Source organism: Zea mays, chromosome 9 (genome assembly GCF_902167145.1).
Source record: "Zea mays cultivar B73 chromosome 9, Zm-B73-REFERENCE-NAM-5.0, whole genome shotgun sequence".
In the NCBI taxonomy this organism is placed as follows: Eukaryota; Viridiplantae; Streptophyta; class Magnoliopsida; order Poales; family Poaceae; genus Zea; species Zea mays.
Window position 1 is genome coordinate 123889728 of NC_050104.1, and position 24139 is coordinate 123913866.

The window sequence follows — 24139 nt, forward strand, 5'->3', positions numbered from 1 at the left end:
GGCGTGGTGCTTCGGGAAACCCGCAATCCAACAGTACGCCGTCCATCAACGGTCACATCAAAAACCCCCGCGGAACCACTTCGAACGAGGGCAGCGTCTTCGCCATCTAGCGACGTCTTCGGCACCAGGTGACTTTGTCGAACTGGTCCCTCGGAGGGCAAATGTTGGGGCGAAGGCAAAGGCGCCACCCCTCGCTCGAAGTCTTCGCTGATAACCGCTGGTCAGACAGGGACAGAGCAGGCAGGGACACCCTTCGCTTGATCGGCACCAGACGAAGACCGGCGACGAAGTCATCCCACAGTGCGGCCTCGTCCGGCTCAGAGGCCCACGTGCGTTCCGGCCCATTGTAACGGGCCCTGCGTGGCCGCCGCGAGTTACGGGCCTGATCTGTAAAGGCACCCCTGTAATTACAGTCTGTAACCCCACTTTATGGGAATATTCTGGGGATAACCTAGGTAGCTGAGGGCACATGCGTCCTTAGCACAAGGCGCTGGGCGCTCAGGTACCTATAAATACCCCTGTACAGTGCCCGTGGGAGGCCGGATGAACAGAGCTATTGCCTCCTAGCACGTAACCCTGTTGTCACCACCATTCACCCTTGTTGGCCTCCTTGCGTTTGAGAGCAAGTTCCAACACCCCTTTCCCTTAGGATCCATCACTTCGGACGATTAGTCCCTTCTTGAAGAGAACGGCTCGGATACCAATTGAGAGCACCTAGAGGGGGGGGGTGAATAGGTGATCCTATAAAACTTTAAACTTAAGCCACAAAACTTGGTTAAACGTTAGCACAGTAATCGCCAAGTGGCTAGAGAGAAGTCTTAGCAAAACACAATAACCACAAGAGAATAATCACAGAGATGACACAGTGGTTTATCCCATGGTTCGACCAAGACCAACGCTTGCCTACTCCACGTTGTGGCGTCCCAACGGACGAGGGTTGCAATCAACCCCTCTCAAGCGGTCCAAAGACCCACTTGAATACCACGGTGTTTTGCTTTGCTTTTCTTAATCCCGTTCGCGAGGAATCTCCACAACTTGGAGTCTCTCGCCCTTACAAAGATGTTCACAAAGAAGCGCGGAGTAAGGGAGGGATTAGCAACTCACACAAGACACAAAGATCACAACAAATACGCACACACAAGACCCAGACTTGAGCTCAAGAAACTAGCACACTAGAACGGAGCTCAAATCACTAGAATGTCGAACAAGTGCGCAAGAATGGAGTGTGAGTGATCAAGAGTGCTCTTGGAATGCTTGATGTGCTCCTTCATGCGCCTAGGGGTCCCTTTTATAGCCCCAAGGCAGCTAGGAGCCGTTAAGAGCAATCTGGGAAGGCAATCATTGCCTTCTGTCGCGTGGCGCACCGGACAGTCCGGTGCACACCGGACACTGTCCGGTGCTCGATTTCTTTCCTTAAATAGCGCAGCCGACCGTTGGCAGCCAGAGAGCCGTTGGCGCACCAGACATGTCTGGTGCACACCGGACAGTCCAGTGCCCCCTTCTAGCCGTTGGCTCGGCCACGTGTCCCGCGCAGATCGCGCGGCCGACCGTTGGCCCGACCGACCGTTGGCTCACCGGACAGTCCGGTGCACACCGGACAGTCCGGTGAATTATAGTCGTACGTCACCGGTGAATTTCCGAGAGCGGCCAGTTCGTTCGAGCCAGCCTGGCGCACCGGACACTGTCCGGTGCACCACCGGACAGTCCGGTGCTCCCAGACTGAGCAGACTTTGGCCGAACAAAGTCATCTCCTTTCCAATTCGATTTTTCCTGTTTCCAGCACTTAGACACAACACATTAGTCCATTAAATAATGTACTAAGTCTAGAAACATACCTTTTGACATGATTTGCACTTTGTCCACCACATTGCATAGATCAACACAAAAGCACTTGCGTTGGCACTCAATCACCAAAATACTTAGAAATGGCCCAAGGGCACATTTCCCTTTCAAGTGGCCGCCGGCGAGCCGCTTGGAGTTTGTTATCTCGCAGCCCCTCTTGTGTGGAGGTAGTTCATTCCTGCGGGAATGGAGCTGGAGTCCCGTTTGTAATGGTATCTGCCTGAGGGCAAAATGTAACTGCTTCAAGTAATAAGACATCTGCCGCAGGTCGGGAAAACCACCGAGGGCGCTGCCGACGTCTAAGTCTAGATACCATAGTTACCCTAAGTTTGTGTGTTTGTTCTTTGTGGCTGCTGAGGCCTGAACATTTGGGTATAAAGTCGTGCTTCTTTCCTCTTATTTCAAGCATCAGGACTTGTTCGTCGGTAGCAGCATCACTTATTCGAGCGTGAGCTACCTTTCGCGGAAGGTGATGAGTGAGGTATCTGTACCCCGGAGGCGTAGGAGTCCCTCGGCTCGGTCGGCCTTGCCGTTCAAGGTCTCCCTCGCTCGTCTTTAGGATTCCGTTATCGACGCAGTCGAAAGGCACACCCAAGCTATGGCCTTACAGCAGCGCGCCCGGGCCGAAGGTCTGTTTTGTCCGCTTTATGACTTTGTTTTTGTCTCCATTCTTCACCTCGTGTCTGAAGAATATTGTCTGACATTCTGCGGGGTTCGAGACAGCTCTTAACGAGTCCGTCAAGAACTGCAAGGCGCTTGCCCAGGCGGTTGAGCAGAAGGAGGCCGACCGCGTGGCCATGTCCGAGGCTATCTCGGCCTTTTGCCGGGCCTTCGGCCTCGACGACGTCCCCTCGGGTAGCTCCCCCCAGAGTCACCTGCGGGCCTTGGGCGGCCATGTGCGCAGCAAACTCCGCGGGGCGCTGCACCACGGTGTTAGGCGGGCCTTCGCCGTTCTCGCTTCCCACTACGACGTGGATCTGGAGTGGGTCAGCGAGGGGTACTGCTTACCCGACGAAGAGAAGGCCGCCTTAGCCGAGGTCCAAAGGCTTGACGCGGCTGTCGAGGGCCCAAGCGCGGCGCTGGCTTCCTCCTTTGAGGTGGAGATCCTTCCGCCCGTGTCGCCGTCTGAGGCCGGGCCAGATTCTGCCGAGGGTAGAAACGACACCGAGGGTGCCGCTCCTCCCCCTGCCGATACCTGAGCCTGTAGGAACAATTTGTTTTAAGTATGCGTATGTTTCTTGTGGCCGCTGAGGCCTAGACATTTTTAGTGTCAGAGTATAAAGCTGTGTTTTCTTTCCTCTTGTTTCGTGCGTTAGGACTTGTTCGTCGATAGCAGAATCACTTATCCGAGCGTGAGTTACTTTTTGCGAAAGGTGATGAGTGAGGTATCCATATACCAGAGGCGTAGGAGTCCCTCGGCTCGGTCGGCCTTGCCGTTTAAGGTTCCTCTCGTCGTTTTTAGGATTCTGTTATCGATATAGTCGAAAAGCACGAAAGTCGTTTTGGCGGAAAACTTTTCCGAGGAAAATTTTGACGCAGAGGGGGTTGCCCCCTTCTAGCCCCCGAGGGAGGTTCGGTTTTTGCTGAGGCAAGGTTGATCCTCCCTTGATGGTTAGACTTTATTTATACATGTAAAGAAAGCGATATACATGAACGACTTGAAACATTTTAAGGGTAGAAGCGACGTAGTTGTTGGATGTTCCAAGCGTTGCTGTAGACTTCGCCTCGATCGTTGGCCAGCTTGTATGTCCCTGGCTTCAAAATCTTGGCGATGATGAACGGCCCTTCCCAGGGAGGAGTAAGCTTGTGGCACCCTCGGGCGTCTTATCGCAGCTGAAGTACCAAGTCTCCAACTTGGAAGCCTCGGGGCCGAACCCTTCGGGCGTGGTAGTGTCGCAGAGACTGCAGGTACCGTGCCGAGTGTAGTAAGACTACGTCCCGAGCCTCTTCCAGCTGGTCCAATGAATCTTCTCGGCTGGTCTGGTTGTTTTGGTCGTCGTATGCCTTTGTCCTCGGGGAACCATATTCCAAGTCCGTGGGTAAAATGGCCTCGGCCCCATAGACTAGGAAAAACGGCGAGAAGCCCGTGGCCCGGCTCGGCGTCATTCTCAGACTCCAAACCACCGAGGGTAGTTATTTTATCCACCGCTTGCCAAACTTGTTGAGGTCGTTGTAGATCCTCGGTTTTAGTCCCTGCAAAATTATGCCATTGGCGCGCTCCACCTGCCCATTTGTCATCGGGTGAGCCACGGCGGCCCAGTCCACACGGATGTGGTGGCCTTCGCAAAAGTCCAGGAACTTTTTCCCAGTGAATTGCGTGCCATTGTCAGTGATGATGGAGTTTGGGACCCCAAAGCGATGGATGATATTTGTGAAGAACGCCACCGCCTGCTCGGACCCGATGCTGGTTAAAGGTCAGACTTCGATCCACTTGGAGAATTTGTCGATGGCGACCAGCAGGTGCGTGAAGCCCCCGGGTGCCTTCTGCAAGGGATCGACGAGGTCTAGACCCCATACGGCAAACGACCAAGTGATAGGTATTGTCTGCAGGGTCTGAGCGGGCAGGTGCGTCTGTCTCGCGTAGAATTGACACCCTCGGTAGGACCGTACGTACAATTCTAGTGGCGTCGGCCACCGCGGTCGGCCAGTAGAAACCTTGTCGGAAAGCGTTTCCCACGAGGGCCCAAGGTGTTGCATGGTGACCGCAAGCCCCCGAGTGTATTTTTTGTAACAGCTCTTGTCCTTGGGCGACGGATATGCATCGTTGGAGAATGTCTGAGGGGCTGCGGTGGTACAACTCTTTTTCATCACCCAGTAAAACGAATGACTTGGCGCGCCGAGCCAGTCGCCGAGCTTCGGCCTTGTCGAGGGATAGCTCTCCTCGGAGGAGATATTCCAGGTACGGGGTCTGCCAGTTCAGGTTTGGCGTAACCCCATGCTGCTCTCTCTCGACGCGCAGGGCCTCACCCTCGGCGGCCGAGGGTACCTCGGGCTGGGCTGATGTCCCCTCGGGTTCGGGCGCGTCGTCGAGTTTGACGGATGGTTGATATATGTCCCTGGAGAAGACGTTCAGGGGAACCGTCGTCCGCCCCGAGGCTATTTTAGCCAGCTCATCTGCAGTCTCGTTGTACCGTCGAGCAACATGGTTGAGTTCCAGCCCGTAGAACTTATCTTCCAAGCGTCGAACTTCGTCGCAGTAGGCCTCCATTTTTCGATCGCGGCAGTGGGAGTTCTTCATGACTTGGTCAATAACGAGCTGCGAGTCGCCACGAGCGTCGAGGCGCCGAACCCCTAGCTCGACGGTGATGTGCAACCCATTAACCAAAGCCTCGTACTCGGCCACGTTGTTTGACGCCGGAAAATGGAGGCGTATCACGTAGCACACATGTTTCCCGAGGGGTGAGATGAAGAGCAAGCCAGCACCTGCTCCAGTTTTCATAAGCGACCCATCGAAGTACATGGTCCAAAGTTCGGCCTGGATTGGAGCTGTCGGCAATTGGGTGTCGACCCATTCAGCCAGGAAGTCTGCCAAGACTTGAGATTTTATGGCCTTCCGAGGAGCGAATGAAAGTGTTTCGCCCATGAGTTCCACTGCCCATTTTGTTATCCTACCCGAGGCCTCTCGGCACTGGATGATCTCTCCCAGGGGGAAGGATGACACCACAGTCACCGGATGAGACTCGAAGTAGTGTCGCAGCTTTCACCGTGTTAGAATTACTGCGTACAGTAGCTTCTGGATTTGTGGGTAGCGGATCTTAGTCTCGGATAGCACCTCGCTGATGAAGTAGACCGGCCTCTGGATGAGCAGTGCATGCCCTTCTTCTCGTCTCTCGACTACGACTGCGGCGCTGACCACCTGAGTGGTTGCGGCTACGTAAATCAAGAGGGCTTCTCCCGCAGCAGGGGGCACCAAGATGGGCACATTAGTAAGGAGTGCCTTTAAGTTTCCGAGGGCTTCTTCGGCCTCGGGGGTCCAAGTGAAGCGCTCGGCCTTCCTTAAGAGGCGGTACAAGGGCAATCCTTTCTCGCCAAGGCGCGAGATGAAGCGGCTCAGAGCCGCAAGGCATCCTATAACCCTTTGTACTCCTTTTAAATCTTTGATAGGTCCCATGTTGGTGATGGCCGCAATTTTCTCCGGGTTGGCCTCGATGCCCCATTCGGAGACGATGAACCCTAGGAGCATGCCTCGGGGGACTCCGAAGACACACTTCTCGGGATTGAGTTTTACGCCCATCGCTCTTAGACACCTGAATGTTATCTCAAGATTAGAGAGGAGGTCGGAGGCTTTCCTTGTTTTGACAATGATGTCATCGATGTAAGCCTTGACCGTTCTGCCGATGTGCTCTCCGAACACGTGGTTCATGCACCTCTGGTATGTTGCACCTGCATTCCTCAAGCCAAATGGCATAGTAGTATAACAATACATGCTAAAAGGTGTGATAAAAGAAGTCGCGAGCTGGTCAGATTCTTTCATCTTGATTTGGTGATAGCCTGAATAGCATCGAGGAAAGACAGGATTTCACACCCAGTAGTGGAGTCCACAATTTGATCGATGTGAGGCAGAGGGTAGGGAACCTTTGGACATGCTTTATTTAACCCAGTGTAGTCTACGCACATCCTCCATTTCCCACCTTTTTTCTTTACAAGCACATGGTTAGCTAACCATTCTGGATGGAATACCTCTTTGATGAACCCTGCAGCCATTAGCTTGTGGACCTCCTCGCCTATGGCCCTGCGCTTTTCTTCATCAAAATGGCGCAGGTGCTACTTCACGGGTCGGGCACCGGCTCGGATGTCCAGTGAGTGCTCGGCGACATCCCTCGGTATGTCGGGCATGTCCGAGGGACTCCACACAAAAATTTCGGTGTTTGCGCGGAGAAAGTCGACGAGCACTGCTTCCTATTTGGGGTCGAGCTCGGAGCCGATCCTGACTTTCTTGCCGGCCTTGTTGCTGGGGTCGAGAGGGACAGACTTAACCGCCTCGGCCGGTTCGAAGTTGTCGGCGTGGCGCTTCGCATCAGGCACCTCCTTGGAGAGGCAGTCTAGGTCGGCGATGAGGGCCTCGGACTCGGCGATGGCCTCAGCGTACTCCACGCATTCCACGTCGCACTCGTAAGCGTGGCAGTACGTGGATCCGACGGTGATGGTTCCCTTGGGGCCTGGCATCTTGAGATACGTGTAGTTGGGGACGACCATGAACTTGGCGTAGCACGGTCTTCCCAGCACCGCGTGATAGGTCCCTCGGAACCCGACCACCTCGAAAGTGAGGGTTTCCTTTTGGAAGTTGGAGGGAGTTTCGAAGCAGACGGGCAAATCAAGTTGCCCAAGGGGCAGGACGCGCTTCCCGGGGACAATCCCGTGAAAGGGTGCTGCACCGGCCCGGATCGTGGACAGATCGACCCCCAAGAGCCCTAGGGTCTCGGCGTAGATGATGTTGAGGTTGCTGCCTCCGTCCATGAGGACCTTGGTGAGCCTAGTGTTGCCGATGACAGGGTCGACGACGAGCGGGTACCTTCCTGGGCTCGGTACGCGGTCGAGGTGGTCGCGTTGGTCGAAGGTGATGGGCTTGTCGGACCAGTCTAGGTAGACCGACGCTGCTACCTTCACCGAGCAGACCTCTCGGCGCTCCTGCTTGCGGTGCCGAGCCGAGGCATTCGCCACCTGCCCGCCGTAGATCATGTAGCAGTTGTGGACCTCTGGGAACTCCTCTTCCTTGTCGCCCCCTTCTTGTTGTTGCCTTGGTCCTTGCCACCTTCTGCCGAGGGTCCGGCCTTGTTGAAGTAACGCCGAAGCATGTCGCACTCTTCAAGGGTGTGCTTGACGGGACCCCTGTGATAGGGGCACGACTCCTTGAGCATCTTGTCGAACATGTTGGCCCCTCCGGGAGGCTTCTGAGGATTCCTGTGCTCGGCAGCAGCGACGAGATCCGCGTCAACGGCGTCGCATTTTGCTTGCGCCTTCTTCCTAGACTTCTTCTTCGTGCCACGCTGGACGGACGCCTCGGGGACGTCTTCCTTCTGTCTTCCCTGAGACTGCTTGTCCTTCCAGAAGATGGATTCAACCGCCTCTTGACCAGAGGCGAACTTGGTGGTTATGTCCATCAGTTCGCTCGCCTTGGTGGGAGTCTTCCGTCCCAGTTTACTCACCAGGTCCCGGCAAGTGGTGCCGACGAGGAATGCCCTGATGATGTCCGAGTCGGTGATGTTGGGCAACTCGGTGCACTGCTTGGAAAACCGCCGGATGTACTCTCGCAGGGATTCCCCTGGCTGCTGGCGGCATCTTCGGAGATCCCACGAGTTCCTAGGGCGCACGTACGTACCTTGGAAATTTACAGTGAAAGCCTTGACCAGGTCGTCCCAGTCGGAGATCTGCGCAGGAGGCAGATGCTCCAGCCAGGCCCGGACAGCGTCGGAGAGGAAAAGGGGGAGGTTGCGGATGATGTGGTTGTCGTCGTCCGTCCCTCCCAACTGGCACGCCAGCCGGTAATCCGCAAGCCACAACTCTGGCCTTGTCTCCCCTGAGTACTTGGTGATGGTAGTCGGGGCTCGGAACCGGGCCGGGAACGGCGCCCGTCGTATGGCCCGGCTAAAGACTCGCGGACTTGGTGGTTCGGGCGAGGGGCTCTGATCCTCTTCACTGTCGTAGCGTCCTCCGCGCCTGGGGTGGTAGCCTCGGCACACCCTTTCCTCGAGGCGGGCTCGACGGTTGCGGCAGAGTTGTTCGCTTCCGAGGCGGTCCGGGGCTGCAGGCGTCCCGTCCCGTGTGCGCTCGGCGTGGACCGAGGCCTCCCGCATGCGTTGGGAGGACGTTGCGCAATGCTCCGAGGGGCAGCCTCGCCTTTGGGAGGCAGAGCTTTCGGCTCATCGAACTGCGGCATCTTCCAGGAGATCCTTGAGTTCGCCCTGGATATGTCGCCCCTCGGTGGTGGATGGCTCCGGCATTGTTCGAAGTAGCATCTCCGCTGCAGCTAGGTTCTGGCCGGCCCCGCTGAAGGCTGGGGGCAGCCCTGCCCTGGCATCGTCAATGATACAGCGCTGGACGTCCCGGGCCTGATGACGCGCTCCTCCGGCGAGTGCATGGCATGCCCACTCCTGGTCGATGTTTTGTCGGAGCTGCACAAGCCGCCCCGTTTCTTCGTCGAGCTTGGCCTGCATCTCGTGGAGTTGCTCGAGCTGTGTATCCTGACCCCCCGCAGGGACTCGGACCACAACTAGCTCCCGTGGGATCTCAACGCGAGACGCAGGCGCAGGGGCATCGTCGTTCTCTGGCATGCCGAGGCGGTCGTCTTCGTCGTGATCCCCCTGATCGATGTGGAAACACTCGCGACTTGGGTCGTAACCCTCATCGTCAAGGTTGTGGCCATCGTCAGAGCAATCGGAGAGGCAGTAGTCACATGCGGACATGAAGTCTCGCATGGCACTGGGATCACTGAGTCCGGAGAAATCCCAACTGAAGTCGGGGTCGTCCTCTCCCTCGAAACCCGCGGGTCCGTAGGTTGAGACGGCCGTCAGTCGGTCCCAGGTTGACCACATATGGTACCCTGAAAGGTCAGGATATGCCCTTGCGAAAGCGCTCACCGAAGTGGGGTCGCTTGGTGGATCAAAGCTGAATATAAAGGGAACAGGATGAAAAACTGATGGTACCTCCCGGTTGATGGACAGTGGTGAAGTCGCATCGGGGACGGAGTGCGTCGTTATCTCAGGTGCGAGACTAATGTCCAACAAGTCCCTCGCAAGGGTGCCGGCGTCATCAGTCTGCTTGGGGTTGGCACGTTGCTGGGAAGCGACACCTGTCGTTGTCTCAGGTGCGAGGACAACACCCGACATGTCCCCCACAGGGGTGCCGGCGTCGTCGACTCGCTCTGGTCCGACAGCCGACGAAGTGCCGCCTCGTGCCTAGCCACGGTTTCTCCGTCTTCTCCTCCTCCGGCGAGGAGGGTGGCGGGGCAAACCCGGATGTTCCTCTTCTGCCGCGAGGAGATGTCGTCGTCGAGTTCGCCGCCGCCGGGCTAGCCGACGACCGTCGTTGTCGTCGTGCTGCGAGGGGAGGAGTACCATGTCGTAGCTGCCATCGGGGGACATGAACTCGAGACTCCCGAAGTGGAGCACCGTCCCGGGCTGAAGAGGCTGCTGAAGATTGTCCATCTGGAACTCAACGGGAAAGTATTTGTCAACACACAGCATGCCTCTACCTGGCGCGCCAACTGTCGGCGTTTCGGACCCGCGAGGACCCTCAACCGACCAGTGAATTTGTCGCTGCGTGTTCCTGCCCAGATGGGTTGATGCAAGATGGAACACAAGAGGGAGGATGAGGCTTATATTATCTTGTACCGAGGTGCTTGTAGTAGGGGTTACAAGCGTCGCGAGAGAGAGAGGGAGAGGGTCCGGCCCTGAGGTGAGCTATCTGAGTTAGCCTCCTCTGCGTTTCTCCCACTCTGCCTCCCCTCAGGAAGGCCCTGGACATCCCCTTTTATAGATACAAGGAGATGGTCCAGCTGTACAATGGGGGTGTAGCTACGTGCTAACGTGGCCAGTGAAGAAGTACTTGAGCCCTGTAGAAGCGCAGCTGGCGTTGCGGCCCGGGGTCCTGCTGACGTTTCTATGCTTTCGTAGAGAGTTGAGAACAGCCGACGTCATGGACGCACGCAGGGAACCATCATTACCTGTTACCGGAGTAATCTAGATGGGACACCGGTCTTGTTCCTTCGTAGCCTGAGGCAGCTAGCTAGGGGTAGGGTAATGATGTATCCCCAGTGGCGTAGTCGGTCCAAGGCCAAGGTCGGGCGAGACGGAGACTTCTCCTGCCGAGGCTGAGGTCGGGCGAGGATGTGACTCCTCCCGAGGCCGAGGCTGAGGCCGAGGCTGAGGCCGGGCGAGGCGGAGACCTTCTCCCGAGGCCGGGGCTGAGGCCGAGGCCTAGGGTCGGGCGAGGCGGAGACCTTCTCCCGTGGCCGAGGCTGAGGTCGAGGCCTGAGGTCGGGCGAGGCGGAGCTCCCTGTTGTGCCCGAGGCTGAACTCGGGGGAGGTCGTGACTTACTGTCGTTAGTTTTACCCTAGTGGTTGGCACAGTAGTCGGAACGGGGTGAATAGTGTTGTTTTCCTGTCAGAACGATCAGTAAAGGGGCGAAGTGACTGCGGTCACTTCGACCTTGCCGACTGAGGCGCGCGTGTCAGGATAAGGTGTCAGGCGATCCCCGCATTAAATGTGCATGCGATACGGTCGGTTGGTAAGGCGATTTGGCCGAGGTCGTTGCACGACAAAGTTTGCATGAGCTTGGCTTCGGGCGAGCCGAGGTTGCGTCCACTGCCTGAGGAGGCCCTCGGGCGAGGCGTGAATCCGTCTGGTACTACTGTTCTTGCCCGAGGCCGGGCTCGGGCGAGACGAGATCGCGTCCCTGAGGCTTCAACTTTGAACCGCGCTTACCGGTATTTACGGTCTGTTTTGAGGATGTTTTCCAGCTAGGTTAAGGAGCATTGGGGGTACCCCTAATTACGGTACCCGACAGCGCTCGTCCCGATCTGGTCTTCCTACTAAACCGCTCCCTGTATAGTCTCAAGCAGGCGTCGCGGGCATGGTACAGTCGCTTCGCCTCCTACTTAGCCTCCATCAGCTTCGTCGAGGCCAAGTCAGACACGCCCCTCTTCATCTACCGGCGCGGCAACGACGACATCTACCTCCTGCTCTACTTCGACGATATTGTACTCACGACATCCACTGTTGACCTTCTTTAGCGCACGATCGTCGTCCTTCAGCAGGAGTTCGCGATAAAGGACCTAGGGCCCCTTCACCACTTTCTTAGCATCACCACCGAGTGCCGGCCTCAGGGTCTCTTCCTCCACCAGCGCTAGTATACCATCGACATCCTGGAGCGGGCTGACATGTCCGACTGCAAGCTCTGCTCCATGCCTGTCGACACTCAAGCGAAGCTCTTTGAGGACGACGGGCCCCCGGTCGCGGACGCGATGTCCTACCTGAGCCTGACCGGTGCCCTCCAGTACCTAACATTCTCCAGTCCCGACATCGCCTACGCCATCCAGCAGGTGTGCCTGCATATGCACACCCCGTGGGAGCCCCATCTCACTACTCTCAAGCGGATCCTGCGCTACCTCCGCAGCTCCCTCGACTATGACCTTCTACTCCGACTCTCCCCGACGTCAGAGCTCGTGATCTACACCGACGCTGACTGGTTGTCTGTCCCGACACGTGTCGGTCCACTTTCTGTTACGTCGTGTTCTTGAGCGCCAACCTCGTCTCCTGGGCCGCCAAGCGACAACCTGTCATCTCCTGCTCCAGCACGGACGCCGAGTACCGCGTCGTGACTAATGGCGTGGCAGAGGCCTCATGGCTACACTAGCTCCTCCAGGAGCTTCACAGCCCCTTCAGCGTGTCACCCTCGTCTACTGCGACAACGTCAGAGCAGTCTGTCTCTTCACCAATCCCATGCAGCATCAGTGCAGGAAACACGTGGAGATCGACATGCACTTCGTCCGCGAGCGTGTTGCTGCCAATGACGTTCGGTTTCTCACCGTCCCCCCATGCTGCAGTTCGCCGACATCTTCACCAAAGGGTTACCGTCAAGTGAATTCACCAATTTTCGATCCAGTCTCAACATATGTATAAGATAGAGTTGAAACCACGGGAGTGTTAGAGTACCTGTTTAGGGTTTTAGAGTTAGCCCCTTGTAATTATAGTCTCACCCCTGTGTAATGGGCCTACCCTATCTAACTTGGTCTATTAATACATCACCCAACCCTGACTTAAAGTTTTCCACACATCCATTCTTTTTTATTTGTCGCGTTTTAATTTAAAAAATGAACTAACGAACGATAAATATTCGAAAACGGAGGTAGTAAACTAGTAGTACAGAAGAACTAGTAGTAAAGAAGAGAGAGAGATCATTGCCGCTCTCACCGAGGCAAGTTTTTTCACATAAATACAAAGAAACTGCTTTGAACTCATGAGACCAAAGAACTAAAATTTGATGTCAGCTTTACACTCCGCATATATTTAATTTTGTCCTAGGAAACTAAAAATCAATATTTATCAACGCTGCTATATCTTTGTTCATCAGCAGAAAATCTACATCCACTAAACATCAAAGAAGAAAAGGTAACCAAAAAAGTTGCGCCAAAATATGTTCTGTGGTAATCGAAAAGAACTATAGTAGCTTCTTTCTTTCAAAGAAGTTCTTCAGGTGCCATAACTGAAAGCCCGCCACTGATAGGCAGATGGCGAGCGAGAGGAAACCAAGCCAAGCCATCCTTGAGTTTGTTCTCCTGTTCAGTTCCTGCATCTCTACTTCCCTGAAAGAATGACAAAACAGCGTATGATCGATGACATGTGATAAATTCTGTAAAACAGAACAATGTATTCTGGGTCTTTTTCAGGCAGAGTGCATGCCTTTCACGAAGGTAAAACATTTCATCATGGATAGATTTGATGTTACCCTCCAGCTTCCTGAGTTCCAATTCCATCATCTGCACAACCAGGGCCATATATTAACAGAACTGCTGTCTTTATTTCTCAAAAAGACAATACAAAAAATCCAATACAATAACAGATATCCAAGAGTTGCCAATTGTATATACTGCTGTTAACAGATATCCAAGAGTTGCCAACTATAGGCCTATGAATGGTGATGGCAGGGATTTAGGACATGTACGACACGTCACATTGGGCAGGTAGTTAGAGGCAATTTGCCTGGTTTCCTTCGCATTGTGGCAGTCAGAGTAGAGCACTAGGCTCGCTGCTAACTGATCTCCTGGGTAAGTGGGCACTGGGTTTAAACTATAATTAGCACGTGAATTTTCCCAATTAGCGTACAAAGTGCATTGAAGCTAATGAACACTTACTGGGCAGATCCAGTGCTAGAGGCTCGACATGAGTGGGGTCTAAGAAAGGGTTACCGAGGCAAGCCTCCCCGGTAGATGCGGAGAGGCTACTTCAAATCCGCGACCTAATATCTAATAATTAGTTTTTTTCATTGGAGCTCAAGGCTCTTTAACAAATGCTTCATAATGTGGCAGTATTTTTCTCTTTTAAGCATATATCTAGGCTTCCATGATTCTACAAGATTGTCTATCTTATTAACCATCATGATCTCACATTTAAACCAAAACGTGTCATTGTATATGATTTGTAAAGACTTTGCATCACTCGACCAAGGAAGAACTTCAATTGAAGTGAACATATTGATTTTAATGACAAGCCACTTCCTTATGTCTTGCTTAGATGAAGATAACAGGCTAAACATTCGTGAGAAACAAAAGTGGAATAGCTTGAAGACCAACTTAGGGTTACGATGGATGCAAAAAAATCAATATCAAGGGATTTTGAGGCCCGAAAAACACTACCCTCTCAAACATTCCTTTAGTTTTGTAGGCACATTTGTTTGGCAAAATCCATAAATATAGAGTTACAAGTCATCGAATTCAAATATAATATTTCATTAGGATTGGAACCTTACAGCAGTTGCATACACAGAATTTGTGTTGAGAAAATTTGAAAGCTTTGTGCATGAGAACAAGATTAAATCATGTTGTTTTAGTCAGCATGACAATACTAAAAAAATTACCACTCTTATGAAACATCTGAAACACAAAAGATTTGGCATAATGTTTTTGCCTTGACACAACCACATATACCGAACAATGGTAAATGACTGTTGTCTATGCATGGACTCGCTCTCCAAAAATCTGTGGATCACCTGCTTGGTTGCTTCTAGGAGGTTCCTAGCCTCCTACAGCAAGAAGGTTTGCTTCTGAGTGTTGAGAGCTGTCAAGCCATAAAACCTGATGTCATCTGGTGATCAGTGATCAGGAGCTCCCAGTGTGGTGGCTAGAAAGCTGTAAGCAGGTGCCGAAAGATAATAGGAAAGGTCTTGGTTTAGCAGTTATTCTGATCCCTCGGTCAGACGGTCACTACGGAATGCTCAAGAGTAATCAGCCAGGGCATGTTCAAAGCGATGTCATTCCTCCTGTTGCTGATCCACTAGGCGCTAGGATTTCCTTAGCTTTCGGTATAGTTTGTGTCCCAAGGGCACATGCCCCATGTTGTTTTCTTCTCTGTTCATCAGGTAGTTGTGTTGGCCTGGGCAGGTAGCTGTCCGCGGTTGTTCTGTTTGTTTCTAGTGTTTTTAATTGGTTGTAAACTTGACGCAATTCTTGTTTTAATTAAATATGTGCTCGTGCAAATTTTGAAGGAAAAAAAAAGACCAGCCCATAGACATAACCAAATTATGTCACAAACAAATACAACCAAATTTGTCATATATTCAACTAGATCAACCTTGAGCCTATATAGCTATATCTACCGTCAACTCACTTTAACAAAATCTGGCATTCAATCAAATGCACATATATGAGAAATGAATGCACATTCAATCAAGTGTTGCGCTCGCGCGCCGGCATGCTCGGATTATATACAAGGAGGAGGACGAGGAGCACTCACTTGGACCTGACCCTTCTTGGCGACGGCGCTCCAGTCCCTGGCGGAGACGCCGCTGCGCCAGTCGAACTCGAACGCGACGATGGCGGGCGGGCGGTGATCGGGCGCCCAGAAGCAGGCGAGGTAGTCGCCGGCCTCGGAGGCCGTGAAGGCGAAGTTGCCCGAGTGCACGTTCTCCGCGTAGTGCAGACTGTTGCCGTAGGGCGAGGTGACCCGCAGCGAGATGCGGTGAGAGTCCGGGAGCTGCTGTGGCGACGACGACGAAGAGGCGACGCCGTCGGGGGCCATGACTTGGTACTTCCCGACGGCCATGGCGCCCACCTTGATGTCGTCGGAGATGCACTTGGTGTGGCCCGAACGCAGGTCGAAGCGGAGGGCGCCGGTGGGGGACGCGGTCGCGAGGATGAGCAGGAGGAGAGCCAAGAGGGAACCGGGGACGCGCGCGGCCATGGCGGCTAGATCGAGGGAGCGTTGCGGTGTTGCGTTGGATCGTTGAGGCGAACTGCAGAAGTAAAGACCGCACCAGTACGTATTTTGATCTTTCCTTTTTCTTTGTCAAGAAAACAAATATGTAAAAAAATCTATAGACAGCACTTCGCAACCTGTGGACGTGTCGTCGTGTCGACTCCTCGAAAAATGTACTTGACGTTGGGCTAGCTAAGCCAATTTCTTCTGAAAGCACGTATTTGACGTTGTGGACGTGTTGACAGTTTGCTTAAATATACGTAACAAACACTGTTACAAATTGTTCACCAGATCGAGTTCTCTTTGTTTTATCTATACGTGGTCATGACCATCGTGGCCACTGTCACCGAACTGAGCTTCCTTGACGAGTGAGATGTGTTTTATCCACCGGTCTAGGAACCAAATACTTTCCAAGTAAGGTTATTTCTATCGATGTGAACTGAATGACATAAAAAAATTATAAAAGATTGTGATTTGTTTAGAATTTAAATTTATTTAATTACACCTAATCTATATGATTAAGAGCAAAAACGAACAATCCCTAATAAATACTAGTCTTAGAACTACTACACTTGCGACGTGTTTGGTTCGATGTAATGTAACGGTAAATGATTTCTTCGGGTATTAGATAACGTTACATGTGTTTGTCATGGGTTCTATTGAAATCACGTATATTCGAATCGGATACTGCCGTATACAAAACTCAAACCCTCCAACCCTAGCCGGAATCAATCGTCCGGGTCGGCATCAGTGCCGCGCCACCACCAGGCCAGGCCAGTGCCGCGTCAGTGCTGGATTCAGCTGAAAGCTCTCCTCCTCCTCCTCGAACGCCAGTGCCGCGCCGCCACCAGGCCTCCCTCCTCGGACGCCAGCAGCGGGCGCCAAGTCTTCGTCGTCGTCCAGGTAACAGATCTCTTAAATCTCGAACTAGTGGACTGCGCGATAGACTGCTCGTCGGAGTTCTAGATCCAGTTCATCGGAGTTCTAGATCCAGTTCGTGGGAGTTCTAGATCCAGTGGCAAGGGTGACTCGTCCGTGCTCCCCTTTCCAACCACATGCCGCATCCTAGCAGGCCCCCTCGCCAAGAATGGTAGCTCTTGGCCCTGATCTACCGCTTCTGCCGCTTCTCGATCTGCCGCTTCTGCCGCTTCTCAATCTGAGACGGGCGACCGTCAGGGCCTTGGCCCTGATCTCATGCTCCAGCCACCTGACGCGCTTGGCCTCCCGCTCCATACAGCCCTGGCGCGCTTCGCCTATCATGCTACGGGAAGAGATGAACTGAACACCGTTTCTTTTGCGTTGGTTGCCTGAAAAGAAAAAGAGGATTTGTTGAGAAACAAGAATATGCGGCATCACATTTGACTGTCCAGACAAAATGTGACAGGTCATGACTTTACCTCTTTCTCCCAGTTTATCCGCAGTGTGATCCACATGAGCAGCACAAGCTTGGTGAGGCTGCCACAAACGATGCCAAGCCACAGACCCTAACCAAAAGGAACAGCACTTCTTTTTTAGTTTTAGGGATTGCTCACACTGCACGTTGATTTCATCTGTGTATTTATCCTCTGTGTATTTGCTATGTTGATAAGTGTGTTACTGCGTTGTATTTTATGCTACTGCGGCAAGCTCCCATGTATGCATACCACTTTTATAGCTGATATGGGCCTTTTTTAAAAAAAAGATAGATGATTTTATTTTGAGAAATACTATATAGGTAGCCAGCAAAGCATGAAGATACCATCCTAATTCCTGACCCTGGAATTTGCATCTTGTTTGCAATTTTTAATGTGGAACTATGCCCTCGAGCATTGCATTTCAAGGCATATGTGGCTCCCCTGAAGTGTAAGTAAGCATTTTCTGTACATCACCTGTGCTATTATTATTGGTTTAATGACCATCTTGTTTTTTTTTGGGGTACAAAACTGTTGCAGTTGTAACATTACAGCCCTGCCGCTCTATATGTAAACTTGTTGTGTAGAGAACAGACCAATCAAAACTAAACCATCTCTATAGTAATCAGGTTCCTTAAAACCTGAAGTGTTTCGGAGCGCTCACCGCGTTCGGCGCGTCTTCAGCTGATCACGTGCTGACGCGTGCTCTTGGACCCGAGATTTCCGTTCGCTGCCCGCATTGAACTTAGCTTCGTTGTGTCCGCCTCTCCCTCTTTCGCGCCATGTTCCAGCGTACATTCACGTCCCTCCGTAAGTCCGCATGCACCTCTCCCCATGTCGTCCGGTCTGTCACACCGCTCGAGGGGCATGGGCGAGGTCGTCCTTCAGTGACAGCGGAGGACATGTTTAGGCCCCACCTCTGCCATCCTCTCATCCATGACCTTACTGGTCTACCACCTTCTCATCTTCCCAATCCCACCAGCTTCCCTCCCACAGTCCCACCTCGCCCTCCTGCCTTCCCGACGACATTCCCTCTGCCTCCGACCACCCTCCCTCCCACCTAGCACACCTTCCCTCCCGACGAGGTAACCTCTGCCTTTGATTCCGTTCGACTATGCCCGACCTCAGTCTCTGCCGCATCCACCGCCGTGGCCTCACCCACGGTCGCCTTCCCGATCCGGGCGAGCCTCGCCGTCATCCCCACCGCCGCGCCCTTGTCGGCCTCCCCGTCGCTGCGCCTCGCATCGGCGTCGTCCATCGTCGATGCGTCCGGGTCCTCCTCCCCGGCCTCCGCCCACTCCGGCCTCCCCAATCCGGTTGAGCCCCGTCGACATCCCCACTGTCGCGCCCTTGCTAGCCTCCCCGTCCCCAGTCTCTGCCGCGTCCACCGGCGTGGCCTCACCCACGGTCGCCTTCCCGATCCGGGCGAGCCTCGCCGTCATCCCCACCGCCGCGCCCTTGTCGGCCTCCCCGTTGCTGCGCCTCGCATCGGCATCGTCCATCGTCGATGCGTCCGGGTCCTCCCCGGCCTCCGCCACTCCGGCCTCCCCAATCCGGTTGAGCCCCGTCGACATCCCCACTGTCGCGCCCTTGCTGGCCTCCCCGTCGTGGCGCCTCGCTCGGCACCTTCCGCCATCAACGCGTCCGGGTCCTCCTCTCCGACCTCCGCCCACTCCAGAACCAGCTTTCCGGCCCCGACGCCTCGGTGGGTGTTGCGCATATCGCGCTTGCGTGAGAATTCAATCACCAGAATCGCACCGCGCCTCCTTCTTTTCCTCTTCTGCCCTGGCGCGTGTTTGATGTGGCGCAGTGTTTGGTCGTGCAGAACGCTGCTCGCGAGCAGGAGCGAGGAGTACATGCTTCTATTCCGGCTGCCTCCCGACAAGGTAATTGGATGTGCAGCCAATTGGTGCCGGGTGATCCCTAGCTCCTCCCTCCCTCTGTGCGATCTAGCTGTTGACTTTAGACTGATCTATTTGTTTCCAGATTGGCAAAGAAATAGCACCTCTAATGTTAGGGTCCCGACAGCACATTTGTGCATAGGTTCTGTTAGGTTGATTGTGCATATGTGCTGATGATGAGGTTTTGCATGAAAAACAAGAAGAAAAGTGGTGTGCGGTAGTTTGAAATTGTGATCGTGTTTTACAATTTGTAGTTACATTTGAATATTTGATTGGTGGCCGTGGTGCCAGCTCCAATCTATAGCCTTCCTAGGTCACTCTGTACGTACACTGGGCTGAGGAAGGGAGTGCCACATATTCTTGATTGACTGATTGTTGTCGGGTACTTCAATGCTCGTCGATTTTGGTTGATGCTTTTACTAACCCCCTTTCTGTTCATCTTTAAACTTTTAGAAATCTTGAGAAGAATAAATCATATCAAATGGCTGTAGGATTAGGTTCTGAAACTGAGGTGCTACTCTTCTTCGAGGGTGTAACAATTGTCTTAAGGATTAGGTACTGGTCAAAGGAATGCCCAATCAAGTGGTTGAAGGATTAGTTTCAGGAAGAGACAACAAAATGTTTCTTTTGAATCCCACTAAGCCATATGCGTTGTTGCATATTTAGACTTTGGAGTGTGAACCTATGTAACAGACATAATTAGTACAGCTCGTGGCTTGGATATCTGACACTTGATTTTGTTGCAGGAAGCATGTGATCAGTTCAGGGTTATGAACGACTACCTGAAACCTCATGTTCTCCCTTTGTCCCTATCTACTCATAATCAATAAATTTTTTGAGTGGTGGATTTTAGCATGTTTGCTGCCTATTTTGGATTTTTTTCTATTCTTTGGTATAAGACATTTCTCTGATTCCTTTGTATCCTCTTTCATTTATAGGTAGTTTTCTTTGAGCTTTGTATGAGCACGGTTGCGATTTTGACACCATAGAACCTTCAGTATCTACATATTTGTAAGGTGAGTAACAATCATTCTTATTGCAAGGCACATTCTTCTTGATTCTTATTCCTAATATAATATTTGGCAAAACAATAAAATACAATGGTGCTTGTACCAGAAGTAGAATAAATATTTGTGCTTGCCTACGTATCATTGCTTTGAGAAGAAAGAGGTGGGGAAAAGAAACCCCCCAAGTTACAGACCACCAATACAAACAAACAAAGAGCAGTGACCCACTAAAATCAGCCCTAACAGAATTCATAGTATTCCATACAAATTCAACACTTATTAATCTAGGTTTATGCTTTTGATTCCATGTATTATAAACACAGTTCATACATTATATGTATGTTTTTTACTATGAAAACAGATGAACTACTGTATATTTGATGATTAGATGAGAGAGCTGAGGTTACATATATGTAGGGAGGAGATCTGTGTGGTTTATAGAAACAGAACCAATCAGATCTCCTCATATCCCTATCTATAGTAATGGAGCCAATCAGGATCCCCTCATATCTCTAGCTATCCTTATAACTATCAATCAGACTCAATCAGGATCAATCAGGGGCCAGCTAGCCATATATGGCTGATTGGGAGCCCAAGATGACGACAGAGAATCTGATCTGCTAACAGACTAGCCCACCATTCAAAAAAAATCGATTGGGTTTGTGGTTTCCTTAGCAGCCTCGGTGTGTACTACTACGTTACTACGGCTGCACTAGGTCTTACATTCCAATGGAGATAAATAGTCACTGGAAAATTCTTTGGAGCTGTCTTTTGGAGTTGTTTTGATTTAGTGTTGATTGGTATTCTAGAGATTGAAGTTCAAGTAGAGCATCAATGGTCTTTGGAGTAAAGGAAAATAAAGAAGTTTAGGGGGTAAGGAAAGCATAGTCACCACATCAGCTTGGGAATTATTTTGTATCGAAGGTTATAGTGGAAGCTAGCCACCTGTCTGGTTATTTGTTCTCTGCACAAAACAATATCATACACCCATACTCTGCTCTTCGATCAAAGACTACAGTAAGTCTGTTGAGCTACTAGCAGTAGCACAGTGAGATGGCCGCGTGAAAATATAGAGAACATATCATGAGATGAATTTAAGATGTGATTATGTTAGCTTCTTAAAAAGGGTGTGCATGATAACTTTTATATACAGAAACTAAGTGTCAGTACACAGGTTTTCCAACAGGTGTCAGTACACTTTAGTTTTTCTTACACTTTAGTTTTTCTTAGGATGGACTCTAATCAGGATAGCAGCCTGCAGTAGGAGTTAAAAAAACGCCATACATTATTTCATTCATGGGCAAATGTGTTTTCAAAGTTTTTTAAATAGTTGACAAAGACAGTTAGATTTCAGAATGGGTAGAGTTGGCCTACCTCTTGCTCAAAAATACAGTCAGCTTGAAAACAGAAACACAATTTCGGACCACTTCTTGTTGTTTTACTGTTATAAATCATATGATACAATACAATGACCCAAGCTTGGAGCATCCATCCAGAAATTCTTTATTAAGAAAAAAAATGATGCTCCAAATTAAAGATGCTCCATACTGGGGGCAGTTATTAAAGTAGTTAGGGCGCGCTGTTTTCAAATACCTACTGCATGCGCAATAACTGTATAACACGTATTTCACCAATAATACTTGGTTAGCGATGACTAAACTAATCACAGGAGCATGCAATTGTGTCAAGATTGTCCAGTGGAGAGTAACTAACCTGTTGATTATTGTCGCCAACAGTTGAAGCATGACAATGTGATGGATCACTGAGAGAATAGCTGGCAACTCTAAAAAAATGATGAACATACGCGGCGTGATGAAGGAAACAGATTCCTTATGCTGCTGCCAGATCTCAAACCTTGAGAGACAGCACTGAGGAGATGAAATGGCAGGATTCTCTTTGTCTATCATTCAAAAGATGCTGCCTCATACCCTCTGTGTATAAATAGGGTCTCGATCGGCAGAGACTTGAATCATCAGGCAAAAAAGTCCGCTTCTCATATTACTTCTACCTCATTTCAAACACACAAGAACTTCCAGCCAGAGACTACAGGTCGATATGGCTTGCCAAGTCCATAAGCTTGCCGTCCAGGCCTCAGTCCAGCGAAGCCGCAGTGCAGCAGGAGATGTGTATTCTAGAGGCGATCATCTCCTCACCATCAACATGTATCGTCACGATGTGTGACGGTTTGAGGAGGCTTGGAGACATCTACAGCAGTGTTGTGGAGATGACTCACTTGCCGAGCAACCAAGTTTGCTCTTCCCAGCAAAGGAAGATGCTGGACGGAGAAACTGAGTCTTCTCTCGAGCTGCTGGATCTCTGCAACACCATGCAGGAGATCTTCGTTGAGTTGAAGGCCATTATCCAAGAGCTGCAAGTGGCTCTAAGAAAAGGGGATGGTGCAACCGTCCAAGCCAAGATCCAGTCTTACAGCCGCTTGGTGAAGAAGGCTAAGCAGTCTTTCAAGAAGTCAAGCAAGAAGGCCGTTTCTGACAAGACAGACTGTGCAATGGTCAGGCTACTGACCAAGGCCAGGGAGATCGCCATCTCTCTACTTGAGTCCACGGTGCAGCTCTTGTCAAAGCAAATTGAAGTGCCGAAGCAGTCACTTGTCTCAAAGGCGTTTTCCAAGAGAAAAGCAGTTGTCTGCGAGGAGGACCAGTTACAGGCGTTAGAGTGCAGCATTGGAGATCTTGAGAGCGGAGCGGGACACCTGTTCAGGATATTAGTCTAGAGCAGGGTCTCTCTCCTAAACATTCTTAGCTCATAGATACTCCTTGTTGCTTTTGACATCCTGTGATTGGCATCATCCGCATTTTTGAGGATTAGCTAATCTTGATGCTGCTTTACAATATGTATATAGAGTACAAATGTATATGAAAAAATCGGAAATGAAAAAAAGGACAGTTTTGATCCAATTCCTTTTTTGTTGACGTGGTTTTGTGCATTCAGTATGGATCGCTTTGTTTTTAGATCCTTGGTTAGTGGATCTTGTCCTTCATACAAGAAGCATGCCAGATCACAGCCACAATGGTTAAGCCGAGATAGCAGAATAAATTAGTCATCCAGATCCAAGTATGTAAACAGCAATACGAAGGGCATTCGAGTCTGTAAAATATACGATGATACCCAAGTCTGTAAACTGAAAGGCATTTTGTAACTTGAGATAGTACAACGATGTTGCTATTTTGAGTGCTTTGTAAATTGTAACTGCGAATGAAGACTTCTAAACAGACTGGATGCAATTGAGTTAAAGGAAGATGATATGACTGAATGCAATTACAATTTCCGAGTTTCAGTTTCTTGCTCCTGCTGTGCCTCCTCAACGCCTTGCATAAGTGTAACGGCGTCGTGATCCTGTGCCTCTCCCATGCCTTGCACGAACGCACCGATCTGGTGCCCCTTCATCTCGTCCATGCCTTGAGTGATCCTTGCTGCTCGGACTGTGGAACACCGGGGCCATCGCTGCCCCACACATGCCCACCAAGGACGATCGCTGCCTCAACCTGTAGCCCATCCGCGGCATAACAAGAGGTCTCCATGGCCGCTGCAACTGTTCTGCGGGATCTGTCTCCAGCAGCAGGGGGGCTTCGAAGGAGTTAGGACAGGCGGCATTCGAAGCGATCAATCACCAAAGGAAGCGCTAGGTAGTAGATCATCCATTAAATGTATCTTTGGTGGGATAAAATTTGATATTGATAGCATGGCACCAAATGGTAGCAAGAGCTATCAACGTCCAACTTATCACTCAAAGAGATACGTTCTTTTAGTCCTTACAGAAATATGTATAAAGCCTTTATCGCTCCACATATTGTACAACAAAATCACCTCATCTGAAAGCTAAAATTACCTTTAAAAATTAAGATATTCATGTGGTATTTCATCAAGAACATTGCTCTAACTAAAGATGATCTAGCGAGAAAACATTGGAAAGGAAGTATAAAGTGTTGTGGATGCAGTTTAAATGAATCTGTTCAGCATCTCTTCTTGGATTGTTCTATTGCTACATGCATTTGGAGAGGGGTACAAATCTTCTTTAACATATCACCACCTTTAAGCATACATCATATGTTTAGAAATTGGTTGAATG

The 24139-nt window shown here is 51.1% G+C and overlaps 2 protein-coding genes and 1 long non-coding RNA gene across 7 annotated transcripts; 1 reads left to right on the forward strand and 2 right to left on the reverse strand.

The window, feature by feature from the left end:
* Positions 1-12827: 12827 nt before the first annotated feature.
* On the reverse strand, positions 12828-15769 carry LOC100285358 (transmembrane emp24 domain-containing protein 10). Its single transcript, NM_001158250.2, has 3 exons — positions 15292-15769; positions 13243-13319; positions 12828-13145 (listed from the first exon to the last, which is right to left on the reverse strand). Exons 1-3 carry the CDS (start codon positions 15736-15738, stop codon positions 13001-13003), a joined length of 669 nt encoding a protein of 222 aa, NP_001151722.1. The 5' UTR covers positions 15739-15769; the 3' UTR covers positions 12828-13000.
* A 578-nt stretch (positions 15770-16347) lies between these two features.
* Positions 16348-17267, reverse strand: LOC118473383 (uncharacterized). The gene is made up of 2 exons (XR_004852742.1): positions 17151-17267; positions 16348-17060 (listed from the first exon to the last, which is right to left on the reverse strand). It is a non-coding gene; the product is annotated as an uncharacterized lncRNA (long non-coding RNA).
* Positions 16508-23305, forward strand: LOC103638978 (uncharacterized). Of its 5 annotated transcripts, NM_001401801.1 has the most exons (4): positions 18666-18849; positions 18970-19030; positions 19792-20061; positions 21789-23305. In NM_001401801.1, exon 4 carries the CDS (start codon positions 22175-22177, stop codon positions 22781-22783), a length of 609 nt encoding a protein of 202 aa, NP_001388730.1. In that variant the 5' UTR covers positions 18666-18849; positions 18970-19030; positions 19792-20061; positions 21789-22174; the 3' UTR covers positions 22784-23305. The 5 variants fall into 5 exon arrangements, with proteins under 5 accessions (XP_035818282.1, NP_001288518.1, XP_008659989.1 ...); XM_035962389.1 differs by lacking the exons at positions 18666-18849; positions 18970-19030 and adding an exon at positions 16508-16656 and having other exon boundaries at positions 21789-22982; NM_001301589.1 differs by lacking the exons at positions 18666-18849; positions 18970-19030 and adding an exon at positions 16609-16656 and having other exon boundaries at positions 19984-20061; positions 21789-22964.
* Positions 23306-24139: the final 834 nt, after the last annotated feature.

Excerpts from the sequence above, each read along its gene's own strand:
- LOC100285358 (NM_001158250.2), bottom strand. The coding sequence starts at position 15,738 with ATGGCCGCGCGCGTCCCCGGTTCCCTCTTGGCTCTCCTCCTGCTCATC. Across the intron at positions 13,320-15,291 it reads CCAAGAAGGGTCAGGTCCAA|ATGATGGAATTGGAACTCAG; the intron begins GTGAGTGCTCCT and ends CTGGTTGTGCAG. Across the intron at positions 13,146-13,242 it reads ATGTTTTACCTTCGTGAAAG|GGAAGTAGAGATGCAGGAAC; the intron begins GCATGCACTCTG and ends TCATTCTTTCAG.
- LOC103638978 (XM_035962389.1), top strand. The coding sequence starts at position 22,175 with ATGTGTATTCTAGAGGCGATCATCTCCTCACCATCAACATGTATCGTC.